The sequence below is a fragment of the Lygodium microphyllum genome, chromosome 25 (assembly GCF_053477565.2).
Source record: "Lygodium microphyllum isolate KBCC chromosome 25, Lygodium_microphyllum_v1.1.10, whole genome shotgun sequence".
NCBI lineage: Eukaryota > Viridiplantae > Streptophyta > Polypodiopsida > Schizaeales > Lygodiaceae > Lygodium > Lygodium microphyllum.
Window position 1 is genome coordinate 72796341 of NC_141159.1, and position 21902 is coordinate 72818242.

General features: G+C 41.8%; 1 protein-coding gene across 1 annotated transcript in view; it reads left to right on the forward strand.

The window, feature by feature from the left end:
- The first annotated feature begins 369 nt into the window (after positions 1-369).
- Positions 370-21902, forward strand: part of LOC148014380 (uncharacterized) — a 28514-nt gene continuing 6981 nt past the window's right edge. The window contains exons 1-4 of the mRNA XM_087666675.1: positions 370-606; positions 924-1027; positions 1118-1192; positions 1288-1359. Coding sequence (XP_087522801.1) covers positions 589-606; positions 924-1027; positions 1118-1192; positions 1288-1359 — 269 coding nt within the window. The 5' untranslated portion in view covers positions 370-588. The remainder of the gene's footprint in view (positions 607-923; positions 1028-1117; positions 1193-1287; positions 1360-21902) is intronic.

A 21902-nucleotide genomic window follows, 5' to 3' on the forward strand; every position in this document is an offset into this window, starting at 1 on the left:
TTGGTGCTTTTGCACTCTCATTAACTTGGGAAAGCTCAAAAGACACATTTGTATGAGAGAGAGAGAGAGAGAGAGAGAGAGAGGTGTATAAAACGTGCTCCATTTTTACAAAGTGTGCTTAGGGTATACAACACACTCCATTTTCGTGTGGCCTAGGTACATTGTGCCTGGTATATATTCATGGGAGAATGCCATGTTAGTTAAGATCAAAATTTACAAGCCTTGCTACTTAGTTGCATGTTTAGTTCCTCTTTGTTATGTAAATATCAAATAAAAATAAAAGAATTAGAGAAAACGAAAAGGGCCAGGCCAAAATTTTTGCCCAAAAGTACCTACATAATAAAAGTCAATCTGGCAAGCGGCCTTGTGTGAACGCTGTTTAATGAAGACGTAGCCTCCATCTTTACTCAGACAAAAAGCCATCGCGATTCATCGCCTTCTTCTTCTTCTATTCGATATCTCAAGGAAAACCCCTCCTGCGACTACGCCACACTCTTGCGTTTTCCCTGTGGCCATGGTGGTTAAGAGTTAAATCTTGCCTTGCCTTGCCTTGTCGTCCGCTTCTTGACAACACAGCCGATAGAACATATGGCTTCGTTGCCCATGGTAAATTTCTCCTCTCTGTCTCTTTCGTTTGCTGCTTCTGGGTTGATGGATATAGGATTTCTATCAGATTATCAAAAATATAGGATTTCGATCAGATTATTTGATTAAAGAAGTAGAATTTGCTTCTTCTTGGCACGCTTTCTTGCTTAATGAAATTTCGCGGCTTCTAGTTGATTGATAAGGGGATTCTTGCCAAAAATTTATCTGATTCTTTCTATGGATGGCTGCACTGCTTGAATTTGTTTTTTCTCGGCATGCTTTACTTTCAATTTTGTGGCTTGCTAGATTAGTCTGCTACACTAAAATGTTATATGCAGGTGGAAGAGCTTGCCTGGCTCATCAAAGACAACCTTCCCAGCAAACATGTTGTGTTGTCGGCAGAAGACCTGTTTGTGGAGTTTCTAGAGTCCGAGGGCTCCAAGTACGAATCCCTTTTTCTTTTCGAAAGCCATTTCAAATACTACTTGAACTTGTGCATTGAATTTTGGCTCATTTGCATATTTTGTGCTAGGGGAAATATTCTGATGTTGGAACCCATGGTGTCCTACCATAGGATGCTCCTTCATCGCCTAGCAGACATTTTCAGGTATGGATGGATATATTTAGGTATGGATAGTTATATGCTCTCTTATGCTTGGCTAGACCAAATTTCCTCATAATGTGTAATTTTTGATTTGACAGGCTTGCGCATGAGTCTATTGGCGAGGGGGATGGTCGTAGATTAGTGGTGGAAAGGAGCGAAAGTTCTCTTGTGTAAGTTCTCTTTTTAGCCACAATTGGTATCCTAGAGGGGAAAACTATTGAATTTAGAGTTGTTCCTTGCAAGCTTTGCTTTTATTCTACAAATTCTGGCATACAATAGAAGGCTATTGTGTGGTGTCACTTGCCTAAGCATGATATAAATTATTTTCACCTTCTCTCTCTCTCTCTCTCTCTATATATATATATATATATATCGTTTGCCAACATTTTGCCCAAGTTTTGTAGATTCCCATGGAAGCTATACAACCATGGAAGAGACAAGGGCAAGAATCAGACGGACATTTTATCTTTTCTTGGCTCTTGAGCCCCAAATGAGGATGAATGGTCAATAAATTTGCTACGAGGACTTCATCATGTGGTCACGTAGCAAGAGGCCATTGGTAGGTAGATGGCAAATATGCACATGACTATAGGATTAAGATTGAGAGCCAAATTAAATCCGTTGTTGGAGATGAAACAAATGCAAGTAATAACACTTAATCAAGGTAAGGTGTGAGAGGGAGAAAGAAAAGAGATTAGGAGTTGTACAATAGGGTTTCCTTGTCAGCCAGTGGAACAAGAAGGACACCAAGAAGAAAACTACGAAGGACATAGGAGTGGTGATTGCTCCTTCATCGGCCGCCTTTCTCCATTTGGAGGTGATTGAGGATGCTCCTTTGATGGCCTCCTTTGATGTAGTGATGTTGGTCCCCTAGCCTCGTGAGTGGATTGTGGATAGTGGTGCTTTCTACCACATGACTCCTACAATTGGTATTGCCCTTACGCGTCCAATGCATGGGAAAATTCTCATAGGTGATAGCTCTTCGGTCCCCATCAAAGGCAAAGGTGATATATAATTGATTTTGGATGGGCAAGGTGGTGCCCACACATGAGAAGTTTTCTATGTGCCGAGTTTGGGGTATCATCTTCTTTCAATGAGTAAGATTTGTGCGCTTGGTCTCACAGTTGAGTTTGATAAAGACTCTTTTTTGAGTTCTTGATGGAGATTTTTGACAAATTCTTTGTGCAAGTCATGAGGAGAATGGAGTCTACAAGATGTGAACTTCATAGTCTTTGCTTCTCTTCTTCTCTCTTCTCAAACTCGGATCGAGCTATGAAATGCTTGGTTTGACCATCTCAACTATGAGTACCTTTGGAAGGGAGCTTGTGGTTAGCTTATACATGGATTGCTTGAGATTGGGATGAGCCGCCCGCCATGGGTGTCTTGCATTCGTGGCAAGTAGCATAGAGGAGTAATTTCTGGCAAGGCTTCATGTAGGGCTAAGCAGCCCTTGGGGCTTGTTTGGACAGACTTATGTGGACCGATGCAGATGGAGTCCCTTAAGAGGAGTTCATACTTTATGCTAATTGTTGACGATTTTAGCAGAATGACTTAGGTGTATTTCTTGGAGCTGAAGTCAGAAGCATTCTCACACTTTTAAAGATTTTTTGATCTTCAAGGAGAATAGGCGTTGCAGGAAACTCAAGACCCTACGTTTTCACAAAGGAGGGGAGTTTTCTCCAACGAGCCAGTCAGGTTATGTGTAGATCATGGCATTCACCAGGAGTTTGTCAACACAAATACACCTTAGAAAAATGGTAATTGGAGCGGAATAATTACAGTGCGATCAAGATGGCACGGACTATGATGGAGCATTGATAGGCACATTAATGTGTATGTGAAGAAGCAATGGCCACCACCGTCCATATCCTTAATCTATCATCTACATTGGTTGTGGTTGGTATGGCCCCTTTTGAGGCTTATTTTGGTCAAAAGCCAGATGTGTTGTATTTTAGGGTGTTTGGTTGTGATGCTTATGTTCACATCCCGAGGAAACAGAGGGATAAGTTTGAGCTGTCTTCCAAAAGATAGGTGTTTGTGGGTTATAGTTTGGAGTCCTAGATATTTCATGGGAGATATACATGAGTTGAGATGTTTGGTTTGTGGAGTTTCTAGTTGTAGGGGGGGTGTTGAACATTTTGTACTTGGAGATCCATGTGACAGTTGGGCATCTAAGTTAGTGCCTTTGGAGTCTGTGCCTCTTTAGGCTCTACCATATGTGGAGGAGATCGCTTCACCACAAGATTCACTCGTTGAGATGACACCGATGGATGTTCAAGAGACTTCGACAAAGGCAGAGTAGCGAGAGGAGTATCAACCTCCTCCTTGTTGGGCATATGATACACTTTGTGATGCAAGTTGAGGGGGTTCCCGAAGAGTGGCAGCCGCGCAAGATGGCCTGTAGCGATCATGGAGGAACGAGGCACTCTCCACTAAGCTCGTTTGTACTAGCTATTGTTGAAGTCTCGTGCCATACAGGATAGGGAGTCCACATCTGCGTGAAGGACGCTTTGCAGTCTCAGTATTGAAAGAAGGCTATGGAGCAAGAGTTGGATGTAATTTAGTGGAATGGCACTTGGGATCTTGTGCCTAGGCGCCTTCATTAGAAGGTAATTGGAGTCAAGTGGGTCTTTAAGACCAAGTATCACAGTGATGGCACGTTGGATAATCACAAGGTGTGGCTCGTTGCAAAAGGATTTGCACAGAGACCAAGAGTGGATTTCCACGATATCTTTGTACCTAGAGCTCGGATGGCTATCATTAAGGCCATAGCCAGCCATAGGATATGGTTGGTTTATCAGCTTGATGTGAAGTTTGCATTTCTTAATGGAGATTTGAAGGAGGAGATCTATGTTGGGTAGCCTTGTGGCTTTTAATTGCCAAACGGCAAAGTGCACAAGTTGAAGAAGGCCCTTAACAATCTTAAATAGGCTTCATGTGCTTGGAATGAAAAGATAGACTCATTTCTAAGGGAATTGGTGTTCTTTTGCCGATCCCTAGTTGTATGTCCACACCTCAGTTGGAGGGCAAGGATTGTTCGTGCTTTATATGGATGATCTCATTTTTTATAGATGACCATGCCCAAAAGGTTAAGTAGACAAAGGAGGCACTACACCAGATATATGAGATGACGGATATGAACCTTCTCCACTTTTTTCTAGGTCATGAGCCTTGGCAAACTCTGAGGGGGATTTTCATCTCCCAGTGGCGGTATGTGCAAGAGCTTTTGACTATGTTTGAGATGGAGGGTTATAATGTTCTTTCTATTTCCATGGATCTGAATTACAAGGCTATGGCCCATGCAGATTCACGTAGCGGATGCTACCCGCTGTAGGTAGTTGATTGGGTCGTCGAATTGCTCCTTAATACTTGGATTGATTTGTGTTTTTGTGTAAATTTGCTTGCAGGGTTCATGAGTGAATCCAAACTGGTTCATTGGCATGCTGCTATGAGGATTTTGCAATTCCTGAGGGGGACTCGTGACCTAGGTATTTATTATTCGGCAACAGGTGTAATGGGGACGTGAAATTTTGAGATGCTTTAATCTTGTCGATAACATTTGATTAAGTTATTAATAAAATGTGCAAGGTTGTTTAGCACATGGAATACACATGGCAGTTATTTCATGGTAACAGGCCAAGGACCTGGAAGATATAGTGGGTCTCAAAGGTAAAAGTTATAATAAGTTATGCTTGGTAGGTACTAGGTGGTATCCAGTGTCAGATTCTAGCCTGGATCAATTTATTGACTACTAATATTAGTGGTGACATTAGAGACTAGGCATTAATTAATTAATTAATACCATTCTAAGGGTTAATAATTACTTTCCAAGTAATTTAATAAGTTGGATAATACTGGAAAATGGAATTAGAAGGTTGCCACTTGGTAAAACTTGCAAATGCAAGCGGGGAAAACGTTTTTAGGGGCTGGTATGGAGTCTATTCTAGCCATTGTGAGAGAGAAGGAGGCTATTAGAGAGCAAGGAGAGACGATTGATATGATTTGCAGCCACCAGGATCAATCCTATAGCATGTGAGATCAATTTGGAGCCCTCTTGGAGTAGGTGATAGTAGCCCAGGGTCCTTTTGGCGCAGATGATAATATATAGGAGGGGGCAGTAGTCTTTATGGTGGTCCAAAGCTGTAGGTGATATCTTCCATGGCTGTTTGAGCAGGGCAGCAGCAGTTTTTCAGCATTTCTTGCTATGAAACTCTGAAATTTCTCTCTCTACAACATTCTCACTCATCCCCCACCATCTCTCAAGTTATCTCAGCATTTTCCAAGAGTTTGAGCTATCAGAGGAATAGATTTTAGTCAATCTCTACTGTAAACCTTAATTTACAGTAGAAATTAGGGTTTTGATAACTGCTTTGGTATGTATTCATAGAATTGAGGGCTTAGGACTTGAGTTTCAACTGCAATTTCCAGCAGTTTGAGCTATCAGAGGAATATATTTCAGTCAATCTCTACGGTAAACCTTAATTTACAGTAGAAATTACGGTTTTGATAGTTGCCTTGGCATGTATGCATAGAATTGAGGGCCTAGGACTTGAGTTTCAACTCCTGAAATTGAGGGATTTTAGGGAGATTCAAGTGGTTGGCCAGCCAATATAAGATTTGGGACTGAATTTGTCTTTCAAGGAGCAAGGTGAAGGCCAATCCCCAAGCAAACCAAGGGGCAAATTGGTTTGGAGGCTTCTGGTCAATTTTGACAGTAAGAGGCACTTGGATTAGTAGAGGAGATCAGAGGATCTTAGTTATACTCCTTCCATTTGCAATATAAGTTAAAAAAATACCAAAAGGGGGGTTTTGGAGTCAATAGGGTGTCCAATGTCCGAGATTGTATGGTAAAGTGTGCATTTTAGTTTTGTGAATTTGTTAATTTCTATAATTAAGTGCTTAATTAGGTTTCACCACCCTCTCCAAGAAGGAAGGTTGGGTTTCAGCAGGTATAGGAGATTTAGCCTTGGTTCTGTAGGGCTGGATAGGAGATGTTGACCAAAAGAGGTCAACAACAGGATATTGCTTCACTTTGGGTGCAAGTGCTCTCTCTCAGAGTAGCAAGAAGCAGACTACGGTTGCCCTACCATCTATAGAGGCAGAGTATATAGGGGTGTCTTCCACCACATGTGAGAGAGTGTAGCTTTAGTGATTGTTAGTAGAGCTTCGTTGTCCTTAGCGAGGTCCTACTACACTCTATTGCAATAATGAGAGTTGCATTGCTTTGGCATGGAATCCCATATTCCATGCTAGGTTGAAGCATATTGAGTTAGAGTAGGATCTAATTTGGGAGGAGATCTTGGATGAGACCATTGATGTGGTGTACTGCAAGACGGAGAACAACTTGGTAGATTTGTTACAAAGGCTCTTCCTCAAGCCGTTCTTCGATAGCACTCCAAATTCTTGAGCCTTATGCTACTCTGTCTAGGATCTGAGAGGGGGGTGTCAGAGGTTTATTCATCCGTTGGACTGGCATTGGCAATTTACTCTTGTTTAGTTAGCACCCTTGGGCACAAGTAGGCATTTCCCGTGTATAGATTAGACAATTTTTTGCAATCTTTTGGTGATTTTCAGCAGTGTCGGTAGTTAGGCTGTTTATGTAGGATGTGGAGATGCCACATGGCATAGTCTATACAACACAACATTTTTTAATGCATTATTTATTGCTGCGATCATCATTTGCAGCAGTTGGCCAGTTTAAATTGACTGACTAGATTATTTTATTAGTTTTCTTCATGCCTATTTTTAGGTTGCTGGCCAGTCTTTGATCACTTGTCATTTTAGGTGGATAGAGAGATCACCTTGTGGAGATACATTCGACAGCGTGTGTACATGTTTGCCTTCTTCATTTTAGTATTCATTGATTGCAGATTTTTGCATTTTACTCTCTCTTTTCTCTCTCCCTCTTCTCTCTGTGTACAATTTCTTTTAGTCTAGCCTCTACACTGGCGGATATACAATGCCTTTCATGTGAGCTTGCTTAAACCTTTTCATGGAGATGTGCCAAAGGATGTATCTGCTGAAATTCAGCCGAAGGTTGAAGAGCTCGATGAAAAACCGGTCCTAGAGCAGATTTTGGCACACAACGAAAGGAAGATCAGTGGTAAGGGTTCCAGAAGGTACTTGGTGAAGTTTCAGAATTATTCACCAATGGATGCCAAACGGATAGAGGAGGATGACTTGGCAGATCATCCTTAGTTATTGCAGCTTTACCTTGATGCTTACTAGTTAGAGCCGACTTTAGTTCGGGCTCAATCAGGTTCAGCAGAGTAGAGGTCCAGAGTATTACTTGATGCTTGTGAGGGAGCTAGCACCTCCGCTTCTCAGTAATGGACAGCTCTAGAAGTAGTGGATCTCGAATGTATTCAATATACATTCAGGGTACTGTAGTTGAACAATATGTTTGCCAGGGGATTACTATTCAGTGTACTAGTCACTATGTTTGGAATGCAGATCGGTATGGTTTTCACAGCAGCTCTGAAATTGTACATTTGCATCCGTTATACTTGGTGTGTAATTAGTTATGCTTGGTATGGCATTGCTTATGCTTGGTGTAGCATCAGTTAATCATCATCAGAGGTTGATAATCGAATGTTGGTTTTTAGCGTATGATCATTAATATTCAGTGGTATTCAGTTGGATTTGTGGACAACAACATGTCTTATGATGCCATTGATGTTTTAGCCATGGTTTATCCTTGGTTTTCGCTATACTATGGTTTGGTTTTGCCAAATGAGTTGAGCTCATGAGAAATGGATATGCCACATGATAATTTGGGAATTTTTTTTGAGATTCTTTGTGAGTCTTATGTTATGCTATGTTGACTAGTAATTTTGAGCATATGTTGGGTATATCGAATGGTTGAACAATAGTGCGCAATGTTGTGTTGACTATGATGCCCCATGGAAATTCCAGTGTAGTACTTTGCTTTTGATGCTTTTGGCAGTGCAATCGAGGATGATTGCAAGGATTTCAAGGGGAAGGGTTGTCATGAGAACATGTATTTTTGAAACCTCACTTAACATGTGGATTAATTTTTAATCACATGGTTAAGTAAATGTTGCACATGTGAGGTGTAATTGGGGTTAGAGTAAATTTACGAGCTCGAGATCCGAGGAAATCATGGGATGTCAAAGGTAAAAGTTGCTATAAGTTATGTTGCATAGATACTTGGTGGTATATGGTGCCAGTTGTTGGCCTTGGTCATTGATTTGGCCATAAATGTCAATTTTGCTGATACTAGAGAAGTGGCGTTTAATAGTACCTAACACCCATTTGATGGTCAAAGATGGCACAGAGACACTTGGGAATAGAAGTTGCCTAGCCAATTTAATTATTGGCCAGCCATATTATTTTTTAGGACACTGAAAAAATTATTAGATTACTTTTCAGTATTTAAAGGTTGAAAATTAATTTTTAATTATGGATAATGTTGAAAAAACCATTTGGGAATTCTGCTACTTGTCAAAAATGTCCATGCAAGATTAAAAAACGTCTTTAGAGGCTGGAGAGAGGCGTTTTTAGTATATCTAGCCTGTAAGAGAGAGGGAGGAGATGTTGGTTTGATTTGCAGCCATTGGAGAACCTTTTGAGGTAGCGTGGGGCAGGAGAAGACCAATCAACAGCGGGTGACAATATCTACAGGCTGTTGAGATAGGGCAGCAGCAGTAAATGATTGATTTTCTTTAGTTCTTTGCATCTACAAGTTGTTGAGATAGGGCAGTAGCATTAAATGACATATTTTTTTCAGTTCTTCGCGAAGAAACTCTGAATTTTCTCTCTCTACAACTTTCTCTCTCATCTCCCAGCCATTTCACAGCCTTGCTATGAAGATCTCAATATTTGGACCCTTGGAGGCTGAGAAATTGCAGATTTCTCTGTTGTAAACCCTAATTGACAGTAGAAATTAGGGTTTAGTAGCAGCCTCGGGAAGCATGCTAGAAATTGGAAGCTCCAAGTCTTGGATTCAATAGGGCTGAAGGTGAATTTCAGCTAAATTCAGGTGGAGGACTAGGCATCCATTGAATTTGGGGCATCTCCATCGTCTATGAAGTGGGTGAAGGCCAATTAAGTGCTCGAATCAAGGGGCAAAATAGATTGAAGACTTGCTGGTCACTTTGGACAGCAACGGGAGTTTGGATTGCGAAGGGGATCGGGAGAATCCCATTATAAATCAACTTTTTCTTCAATAAAGCTAGAGAAATACCGAAAGGGCCGCCAATTTTGGGGCCAATCAGGTGTGCATTGTCCAAGATCAATAGGTAAATTTGTATTTTCAGATTTGCATTAATTGTTTTCTGCTCTAATTAAGTTGTAATTATGGATTTACTACCCATCCATGGAAGGAAGGCTGGTTACAGGTCGCCACAGGCAGGACCAGCACGTGAGCTGAGCTAAGTTGAGAGTGAAGAGAATAGAGAGATGGCTGACTAAACAGCTCTGATACCAAATGTAAGATTGAAGTACAACAATGGAATAGAAAGAAGTGAACACGACTGATAGAGAGAGGGAGTAATGATAGCATGACAATTTGCATAACAGAATGTGAAGTGAAAAGTACAAAGTACAACCCTTAGACTTTAGGGTTGTGAAAGTGACTTAAAGTGCGTTCACACACAGATGTGTGTATTGTGTGGTAAGTGATCAAAAAGTGTAAGGTAAATACACAGATGAAAATAAAAGTGATTGGGGGAAAAAACCTCTCTTACAGCAAGTAAAAAAGTGCCCCAGTGTTCTACATTGCGGATCAGTGATACTCTTGTGTGATTGTGGGCGTGAGTAAAGCCCAACATATTAGGCACCCTGTTGGCCCCAAAAATTGGCACCCTTTTCAGTGTGTCTTTAACTTCAATTGCTGCCCCTTGAATTTCACCTAGATCTTGCTCTAAATTGGATCCCAATTGGGCAAATGCTGCCTCAAATTTACAATGGATGACTGGGCATATGAAATCCCTGACAATTCACATATTTTAGGTGCTGATTTCAGTGTATGATGCCTTCTCCTATTGGCATGGGTCCCAAGGTGGTTGCTAAATCCTAATTTCTGGAGAAATTTAGGGTTTGCAATAGAAATCCTCTCGCTGTCCACCAAATTTGGTTGAGATCTACTCCAAATGGTTGAGAAATACTGAGAATGGCTGAGCATAAACTAGAGAAGGTGAGAGAATGCCAAAAGAGAGAAATTTCTGATTTCCACACGGAAAAAGTCTGAAATCTAATTACTGCATGTACCAGCCTGCAATTAATGTAGTTGCATGCTGCCAGGCAGACAATTAATGTTGTCGCCAGCCCTGGCCTGTTGTCGCATGCACCTAGGAGGGCTGGAACTATTGTCACCTGCTTCTATTTGTCGTCTCTTGCCCTTGGTTGCCTAAGAAGGTCCTCCAATGGTTGCATATTAGATCGGCAATATCTCTTTCTTGTCTCTTGCAGGTTGAATGCATTGAATGACGCAAACGGGGCCTAAAAATCGTTTTCTTAATTTGCATGGGCATTTTTGCCAAGTGGTAGCCTTCTAAACCGTTTTTCTAGCATTATCCAGTCATTAATTTAATTTTTAGAGTTAAAGAATTTTGAAAATTAGTTTCATCCTTTTTGAGCTTACCCAAAATTTTGGCATTAATTAATTAATTAATGCTAGTCCCTAGTGTCACCGCTGACACTTAATGGCCAAGCAACTGTCCTGGGGTGAAAAGTGACACCAACTGATCCCAAAACCCAATTGGCCTGACTTATCATAACTTTTGTCTTTGACACCCATTGCATCCTCGAGGTCCTTAACCTATTTCCATGAAATAACTGCCATGTTCATCACATGTGCTTGAATAACCTTGCATATTTGATTAATAACTTAATCAAATGTTATTGGCAAGATTAAAGCATCTCAAAATTTCACATATCCGTGGCATCCTGGGGATTTTAATTGTGTTAATTTTAAAGAAAAATAAAAATAATATCTATTAAAAAAATGTGACTCAAATTAGACATTGGCCAAGCTCATGCATGTGCTAAGACCGTTTCATCACACATACATTAAATAAATGTGTGGGGTTCTTTGTTCGGATTTTAGTCCAAAACAAGTTGTTCTTTTTTTAATTCTTTTCCTTATGATTCTCGAATGAGTTGTTTCATTCAAGGGGGTTTGTAACCGGTTCCATGATCTCTAAGTTGAGCTTTAGGGACATATCTAAATTGACCTATTGGTCACCTGTAGTGTCTTTGAGCCATGTTGGCTTTTGATTAGTCTTTGAGCTGTGCACATTCACATCTAAATCAAGCCCTTGGTCATGTGTACAATGCCTTTGAGCCATGTTGGCTTTTGATCGGCTCTTCTGAGCCATGCACATGCACCTTTGAACCATGATCTACTCTAGGTCCTTGAGCTTGTTGATAGACCATGTCATATTCTAGCTTTAGTTGCAAATATCTTCCTATTGTGTATATCTCCATTCTAGAATATGTTGTACGGGATTAGATATTGCCACTATTGAGGTAAGACCTTCATATGTTTCCTTTTTCTTATGTTTCGTGCCATGGGTTTAGTCACCCATGACGCGAAGGGGGTTTGGTTAGTTATGTTTCATGCTTGTGTGTGAACACACATTAGTGTATGTCTAGGTGTGAACATCTTTTACATCATTAGCTTTAAATGAGGGTCAAAAGTGTAGGTGGATACCCAAATTTTTTTAAAAAAATCACGAAGTTCCATCCTTGGATGCTGTCTATCCTATGCGTACTCATTCACATAAGAAATGTGGTGATACAAGCTTAAACAAAGCTCTATGACCATCGATGGTGAGGAAGATGATGACAACAGCAGGCTGCCCTCTTGGAGTGAACACATGCTGCAGGCTGGAACTGCAGCAGCTCTGATAATGGTGACAAGGCTGGGTGGCAGCATAGGAAGCTGGATGGAATAGCAGACAGGTTGGGCAGATCTATAGAAGACTGGGTGGGATGGACAGGCTGATGGCAGCAAAATGCAGCAACCAGCAGTAGTGGCCTCTAGGCAGCTGGCAATGATCTCCACAGGAGGGCAATAGCTTGGCAAGGATGGTGACTGGCTGGAATAGCAAGGCGACAGCTCCTGGCTGGGGAACGGGCAGTTGGAGAAATTGATGAGATGGCTGGCTGGTGTAACACTGATGACCCAAAAATGCAAGCATATTAGAATAGAGATGGATGCCCACAATATGTCCTCCTATACGGAATTTTGGGCATTTGTCCTACTATACAAAATAAACCCTTGTTAATAATAATTGCTTCTTTGGGCTATTTAAAATGGAGAAAATTGGGCAGTAATGTATGATAATTTTGTGTTAATGCATCCTTTTCCTTTAGTGGCTCAACATCTGATCTCTTCAGAGGGGCTCACTTGATTCTTTTTTGGCACGGTTAGTTTTTTTTAGATGGTAGATAGGTTGCCGTTACATTGAGCTTTGACTCTTTTGTCTAGATTTGATGCTTTACCTTGTCAGTGCTTCATGTCATGTTGGCTTTGGTGAATTAGAAAGATGGATGTCTCTTCTTTGACATGTCTGTGCATGTTCGTCAGCTCTTGGACAGCTTGGTGCTAATGTGAGACTTCTTCCTTTTTCTCCTCCATCATGATTTGGTTCTTCTTCAACAAATTCCATGGTTGGTGTCATGCATAGTTGCCGAGAAACGTGTTTTCTACAGGTGGGAAATGTTTGAAATGTCCAGGCATTTTTGAAACGTAGGAAATGATTGAATTGAAATTTTGGTTCATGAAGATTATAGCTAGCCCAGTTTTGCACGTGGGGTCAAATTGTCCTTTTGTGCCTAGTCAAAGTTGGCCTATAGAGAGATGGATTTGAAGTTTGAACATGTTTAATAGCAACTATTATGATTCATGTGACATGTCACATGGTCCATGGATTCATTTTGAAGTCCTATAGAGGCATGGGATGTTATTAATTGATTATAGTAGGTATGTTTAAGTAGTTTTTAATCTATGGTATTATGCTTTTTTTATATTTATGAAATCTATATGATGAATTAAATACGGTATGCTATGTATATAAATTGTTGGTCTACTAATTGTTCACTTAGTGTTTTGTTGTGGCCCATAGGACTTAAAAAGCACATGTATATGTATAAAAAATTTAAATAATTTTCATTCTGAATGAGTTCTTACAATTTAGAAAACTCGTATGAAACCTTGGAAACTTGTTTCATACCCCTTGTTTTTGAAACCCTTGGCAACTATGTTGGTGTGGATTTTCATATAATGTAGTTGTGGAGTGACACTTGTGTATTCTTAGGCCAAAGAGGGATAGTTAGGGAGTGGTGGCGAGAGGTAGTTGGTGTCATGAGGGCATGTATTTTTGAAATCTCACTTAACGTGTGGATTAATTTTTAATCATATGGTTAAGTAAATGTTGCACTTGTGAGGTGTAATTGGGGTTAGAGTAAATTTACAAGTTCGGGACTCGAGGAAATCACGGAATGTCAAAGGAAAAAGTTACTATAAGTTATGCCGCACAAGTACTTGGTGGTATGTGGTGCCAGTTGTTGGCCTAGGTCATTCATTTAGCCATAAGTGTCAATTGGTGACACTAGAGAATTGGCGTTTAATGATACCTAACACCAAATCTGAAGGTCAAAGATGGCGTAGAGACACTCGAGAATGGAAGTTACCTAGCCAATTTAATTATTGGCCAGTCAGATTATTTTTTCAAGGCATCGAAATAATTATTAGATTAATTTTCAGTATTTAAAGATTGAAAATTACTTTTTAATTATGGAAAATGTTAGAAAAACCATTTGGAAAGGCCGCCATTGTAAAAAATGCAAGAGAGAGGGAGGAGATGCTGCTAGTCTGATTTGCAATCATTGGAGGATATTCTCAGGCAGCGAGGGGCTGGAGAAGACCAATCAACAGCAGGTGACAGCATCTATAGGCTGTTGAGACAGGGCAATAGTAGCAAATGATTGATTTTCTTTAGTTCTTTGCATCTACAAGCTGTTGAGACATGGCAGCAGTAGTAAATGATAGATTTTCTTCAGTTCTTCGCGAAGAAAGTCTGAATTTTCTCTCTTTAGCATTCTCTCTCATCTCCCAACCTTTCTACAGCCTTGCTTCGAAGATTACAGCATTGAGATTACTAGAGGCTGAGAAATTTCAGATTTCTCTGCTATAAACCCTAATCTGCAGCAGAAATTAGGGTTTTGCAGCAGCCTTTGGAAGTGTGGCGGAAATTGGAAGCTCCAAGACTTGGATTCAACAGGGCTAAAGCTGTTTTTAGCCTATTTAAGTGGAAGGACCAGCAAATAATTGAATTTGGGGCATTTTCCATCTCCATCAAAGCGGGTGAAGGCCAATTGATTGCCTGAATCAAGGGGCAAATTAGATTAAAGACTTGATGGGGTCATTTTGGACAGCAAGGGGAGTTGGAATACGGAAAGGGATTGGGAAAATCCCATTGTACATCAACTTCTTCTTCAATTAAGTTAAATAAATACCAAAAGGGGCACCAGTTTTGGGGCCAACAGGGTGTCCAATGTCCAAGATTATATGGTAAAGCGTGCATTTCAGTTTTGTGAATTTGTTAATTGCTGTAAATAGTGCTTAATCAGGTTATTTACTACCCTATCCAAGGAGGATGGCTGGTTACATGGTTTCATTGCTGGGATACCACTTTATCCCTTGATTTGGTGGGCCCAAGGCACCTGATTGAGAGCCAAAGCTTTGTGCTAGTGTGGATTTTTGCTCCCAGCTAAGAAATTACGGCAATATGTCTTCATATAGTGAGATGGACTCAAGCAGTGATGATGCCTTTCCGTATGAACATACACATGGGAATGAAGGCAATGCAACACTTGACCTTGGAGAAGACTCAAACCATGGACAACAAGTTGAAAATGTTGTTGTTGAGTAAGATGCATGGCCTCTTGGACATAAGGAGACTAATGACCAGCTAAGTGAAGAGGAATTTGATGACCAATTCAAGAATCGATTGAGGATAGCAGCAAATCTCTTTGCTGAATTGGCAAAAAGGATGCTCAATTTACTTGATTTTTGAATACTCCAAGAAGGATAGCAAAGGCAAGAAGAAGAAAATGTCTTCTACACCTTTGGGACAGCAAGATGCATTGAAGATAATGCCAAACTCTTTATTTGAAGCTCCCAAAGATGTTTATGAAATAAAACAATTGGTACCTACGGGGCAAGGAATGCAAATGCAACGCCATTAGGGAAGTGCCAATCCAATGAATTTTGGATAGCGGGGCATGCATGCCATGACGGGGCAGCGAGGATATTTTGGTGGAAGCATGATTTTTCATGCTATGGTTGGACAAGGATCGCATATGGGAATGTATGGCACAAATCCCTATGGTATGCAGAAACCAATGCATGGTGTGCAAGGCCCAATGTATTCGGATATGGTTGGAAATATGCAAATCCTATGTATGGGAGCATTGGCTTGATGCCTGGGGCACAAAGTAGCATATTTGGTACTGCATCTGCATCCGCAAATGCTTATGGGGCTTGAGAAATGAATGTTGGTCATGTAAATGCTCCGTTTGGTGTTGGTTTTGATGTGAAATCAGTAAATGCACCCTTTTTGCTGTAGCCAGTGTATGACAACTTGACATCCAAAGGGGCAGCAAAAGACTATGATGAGGGTGGAAAAGCAGTGAAGTTTGAGTCCTTCAGCAAGTGCAAGATAGGCTGAAAGCTTTCTTTCATTTAGCAGTTTGATGCTGCCTATTTAGGGGGAAACTTAACGGAGTCCTTAAAGATTCGAAAGGTAGCCACTTTCTTGAAAGGGAATGCATTACAGTGGTGGTCCACTCTTTTGATGCAAGGTAGAGCACCGTCAATGTGGGTACAATTCAAGCAAATGTTTGTTTCTGACAACATGGCTTTATACCATTTCTTGCTATCTTGTCTGTCCATTGCTTCCTTGAAGCAAGATGGTTCACCAGAGTTTGTCAACATGACATAATCAGCCACATTGTTTGCACTAGGAACAAATCTGTCAAGTTGTCTAGTAGCCCTAGATGATCTCCTAACCCAATGATCATTGTTTGCTGGCTGTTCCTGCAAATTTCCATTTTCAGCATGCTGTCTTGGCATTTCAGCCTGCAAATGAGCATTAACAGCTTGTTGTCCTGGCTGTTCCTGCACATGTAGTGGCTTATTATCATAGGCAATAGCTGGCTGATCATTCCCAGCATCGTTTTTTGCATTTACAGGTTCATTTATAGCAGGCATTTGTTGCTGTTCAGCAGGCACATTTTGCTGTCCAAAAGGTATTTCTTCCCGGAATACAACCTTATGGACCTCCTCAATCTTTTCGGGCTGTTTATGCATGCGATCTTCCCAGAAGATAACATCATTGCTGGGTACTACTTTCCTTTTCTCGGGATTCCACAATCTATATCCCATTTCACCCTCGTCACCATATCCTAGGAAAATGCATTTACAGGACTTTGGCTCAAGTTTGCTGCGTTTTTCTTTACGAATGTGCACAAAAGCCTCACAGCCAAACACTTTCAGATGAGCATATGAAGGTGGCTTGCCCGACTACGCTTCTTGGGGAACTCCCCTCTCCAAAGACCTGTTTGGTGACCGATTAATTAAGTGAACGGTTGTCATAACAGTCTCTGCCCAAAAACCATGGGGTAATGCAGCGTGAGACAGCATCGTATGGACCTTATTCTGTATGGTCCAATTCATACACTTTACAACTCCATTTTGGGGTGGATTATGAGGGGTAGTGAGCTCCCTCTTTATCCCTTTGTTGTCACAAAATCCCTGAAAGGCCTTGGACACATATTTCCCACCATTGTTAGAGCGAAGGCAGTTAAGGGTCTTATCAATCTGATTTTCAACCAATGCCAATAATATTTTAAACTTGTCAAGCACTTCATCCTTGCTACAAATAGGATAAACCCATACCTTTCGTATAGCATCATCGACAAAGGTGACAAAATATTTCTTTCCCCCTAAAGATAATCCTGGCATTTGACATACATCCCAATGTACTAACTCTAGAGGAGAAGATTTCAAAGAAAGAGACTTTTTGTGAGACGTCTGTGCATGTTTGGCATAAATACAATGATTACAATGCTCAAATTCAGCATAACGAAGACAAGGCAAGTAACCCAAATGAGAAAGTACTTTCATTCTTGTTTGACTCATGTGTCCCAACCGGCCATGCCACAAAGAAACGCTTGGCTGCTTGGTCACGACAACAACATGGTCACGCACACTAGATACATGAAGTGGATACAAAGTATCACTCTTGCAACCTCTAGCAATAACCCAAGATCCCTTACAGATATTCCATTTTCCATCACCAAAGGTGGTATAAAAACCATCATCATCTAGTTGTCCTGTGCTAATCAAGCTCTTCTTGAGCTGAGGTATATGCCGTACATGCTGAAGTGTGAAGATAGAGCCATGCTGAAATTGCAACTGCACACTGCTGATACCTCCAATGTCACATGTATAGTTGTCCCCAAGATGAACAACACCATGTTGATCCCCTGTATAGTCAGAGAACCACTCACAATGAGGGGTGACATGAAACGAAGCACTTGAATCGAGAATCTAGGTATGCATGTCATCATCTGTATCTGCAAGTAAAGCATGTATACCAAAGTGTGAAGAGACAAAGAGTACGTCACTCCCACTATCATTGTCATGAGTGACTACATTCACCTCTTCAATTTTGACACTACTTTTCTTAGACTGATTGTCTTTATTATTTTCCTTGCTATCATTTGTCTTCTTGCCCTTTCCTTTCTCTTTCTTTCATTTGTAGCAGTCACGTTTAAAGTGATTCTTCTTGCCACAATGATGGCATTTAACATCTTTGCCACATGATTTACTGCGTCCCTTGCTATCATATTTGCCTTTCTACTTTGATCTGGCCCTAGTATGCCAAGCACTGGAAGACTTACTGGATGCATTGTTCTACCGATTCATTTCTTCCATGAGTAGAGCACTCTCTACATCAGTATACAAAAGGATCACATTAGAGTTGCTCATAGCAGTCCTGAATGTATCCCAACTCTCTGGTAGAGTGTAAAGCAAGAAAGTAGCCTTAAATTCCTCATCAATCATGAATCTCAAGGCAACCAGTTGGCTGAAAATGGAGTTGAACTCACACAAATGAGTAGACATTGTTGTACCCTCTTTCATACGCAAATCCATAAGCTTTTTCAGCCAATACACTTTGCTTGCAGCACTCTGCTGTGCATACAGTTCTTCCAGTTGAGTCCATGTTGCATATGCAGAATCCAAACTTTCAATGTTAAATAGCAAGGCATTGGAAATCGATAGCTCGATGGTTGAGCGTGCAAGCTCATTTAACTCATCCCAATCGTCTTGTTCCATATCTGCGGGCTTTGCCCCTTGTGTTTTGATCGGCTTTGCATGCTTCTTTTGCAACTGGATATTGTAGCATTGCTTTTGTCAAACTGCAAAGTTACGTGCTTCTTCAAGGTTCTTTATGTTCATGATGTTAAGAAGACTGCTAGGGTTTGCACTGAGGACACACAGAGTGTACGACCAGGACAGAAACACAAAGATAGACACAGACACAGAGGGTAAAACTCAAACCCTAAACGCATAACTCAAAACTCAAACCCTAAACACAAAACTCAAAACTCAAACACAAAAACTCAAACACGAACAGAAGAAGGGAGAGAGAGAACACAACTCTGAAGTGAATGAATGCTGTAAATGAATGTAAGAGTGTATAGTGTGCTCAAGGGCAGAGCAATGTCGGAGTGTGACGTCCACCGAAGACGGATCCCAAGCCTGTAACCACCAGTCGGAGTGTTGAATAGTGAATGGCAGCAGACTGGTCACCAAAACGCAGCAGTCTAGAGGTTGGAAACTGGTAAACGTAGTAGTGTACCACCGATCGGGGGCTGGAAACTGTGCACAGTTTGCTGTAAACAGCGGGCTGAAACAATGTCTGAGAGTGTCAGGGCTTGCATTGCTGAAAACGCAGGCTGACTGACCCTGGAGATGATGGACAGCAGGCTGAACAGCAGTCTGGGACAGTTTGGAGTAGTCGCCAGCAGTTGAGAGCTGTCGCCTACAGCAATGGACAGGCTGAAGATGATGTGGCTGCCATCGATGATGGCTGGACAGCAGATAGAGGTCGGTTGCAGGCTGGAAACTGAGCGCCAACAACAGCAGAGGGTGTGTGGGCTGATGTAACTTGCAAACAAGGATGATTGTTGAATGGGGGCAGCCTGTCTATTTATAGATGTGGAAGGGTGTCCCAAAAATTAGGGTTTTCACTAAACTTTCTCGAAGCGCTTTCCGATTTAGGGTTTCCACTGAACTCTCTCGAACCGCTCCCTATTTTAGGGTTTTACTCTAAAAGAGTATTTTTAGTGTGTTTTGGGGCTGTTTAAGAGGCTAATCAGCAAGTAATGCATATTTTAGCTCAACACCCCCTTTCAGGCCTAAAACTGAGCTGAAAGGTTAGGCCAACCATTGTGATGTTGATGTACCCCAAGGCGTCCCATTCCAAAGTAGCCAAGGCATCGGACAAAGGGTGCACATTGGTTGCCCAGTGGCCTACCAAGAGTATAGAGGCGATAATTATCTTACCAAGGGAATCCAAGTAGGCATCCTAGAGAGGACAGGGTATCGGACAAAGGGTGCACGTCGGCTGCTCAGTGGCCTACCAAGCCCTGCAAAGGCGGATGGAACTACACGGAACTTTTGTGTGTTGTTTTTTTAATTTTTAATTTTTTAATAAGCGTGGTAAATTTTATGGGATGTGGCCGATTGAGGAATAGTGACCCAGAAGACAGGAGTAGGGAGGGTACACCCAACACATCACAAAACAATACAAGCTAACCCATCTACTCAAGGTGTCGATGACGAGGAAAAGTAGGTGATGAGGAATCCATGTGATGAAGAAGGATGGTGGTGTGGTAACAACAGCCACCGGTGGAAACAGCTTAGGATCCGCGCAAGTGGTGCTCTACACAATGAGATGCAAAGTATGCTACATGATGAAGAATACTCATATGCAGTAGGTGCCACTTGGATAGTGTCCCTCATGGGGAAATTGTTCACTTGCCCAAGCGTCCTAGTACAAAGATGATGAAATCATGCAATGCAAAGGGTAAGGTACAACAGGGGGAAGAAGCTGATGTCGAAGACACAGTGCTGAAGCTTGTAGAATACTAAGAAGGGTAGGAATCCCCTCTCAACGTGGATATAGATGCCGAAGAAGGAAGAGGAGCTTGATGTCGGGCTTTGTGTGGTGCTGAGAACCATAAGGAATGAAGAGGAGGAGGAAGCATCCCAGCTGGAAGAGCTAGGTAGAAGTCACCGCCATGATAGCATCAAGAGAGATGCTGCACGATCCGCCTCGGGAGGGGAAGCCTCCATGTTGGTAGAAGAGCAAAACTCCAAGGATAATGAAACCATGAAGGAACGGCGCGTATCCTAAGTCTCCAGCCCAGGTAGGACTGGGCAAACCTGCATGTTAGCCCTACACTGAAAACAAAACCTGCAAAGGAGATCAAAGCCTGCAATCACAGAGGTCAATAGTGAGATGCTCCAAAAACAAAACAAAACAAAAATGAAAAGCTAACTAAAGGAACAAGTGCAAAGATGCAAATGTGTATGTGTGTGTGAGTAAATGCAGCGGAAGGCTTAAAATGTAGAGACAAAAATCCTATAGGCCTGACTCTAAGAGTGCGAAAAATGAATGCTAGACTGACCTAGGGTATCCGAAAGGACCTAGAGACATGCTAGTCTAAGGTGGCTACTATCGCGTACGTCCAGTAGCAGGGCTCTGCCAAGGGAACGCTTGACGAGGTGGGGAGGAAGGTGAGATAGATGCATGAAGTGCAACGGGATCGGAATCTGCAGACCAATCAACCAATCCTTCAGGAGTAGAGAAGGATGGCTGCTGAGGCTGTCCGGGTGCCACATGTCCAGCAATCATTGTGGGGGTTGGAGGAGTAGATGGGGCAGCAGCGGAAGGCGTAGCCCCACTGGACTGTGAAGTCGCAGCGGTCTGCTGAGGCTTTTTAGGTGGAAGACCTTGGGCCTTGGAGTGACACTCCTTGTCCACACGGCCTGCTCTCTGGCAGTGTGTGCAAAACCGGTTTTTCTTAGGGAGTTGCTGCCAGATAGGTCTTGATTCTTTGGTTCCATCGGAGGAAGAGGAGTCACCCTTTGATTGGCTTGCCTTCGCATCTAGTGAGTTCTTGCCACTGGTGGTTTTCCCTCCCGAAGAAGAGGCAACCAACCCCCTTTGCTCTGAATAAGGCTGTGATGAGGATTTGTTGTGGACTTGATCATGCAGCCTTGTGTAATGCAAAAACTGGCACTCAAACTCGTAGAAGGTTGGCAATCGAGGTTGAGAGATGATGTGTTGAATGAAATCGAAGTATTTTGCAGGCAACTTATTCAAGAAGAATGTAACTTGATCATCTTCTGACTTTGGAGAGCCAGTAGTGGCGAACTCTGCAAGTAACCGCCTATAGTCAGCTAGCTTGACTTTCAGATCATCCCCTTCCTTAAGAGAGAACTCTTGAAGCTCAAAGTCGAGATTGATGCGCTGAGTACGATCACGAGCCGCATAGCGGTCGAGAAGGTGACTCCAATGCTCTGACGCGAGCGGGAAGTGCTGCAACTGAGAGTGAAACTCAGTAAGCAGTCCCTGTATCAGCTCAACATTGGCTGTAGCATTGCGGA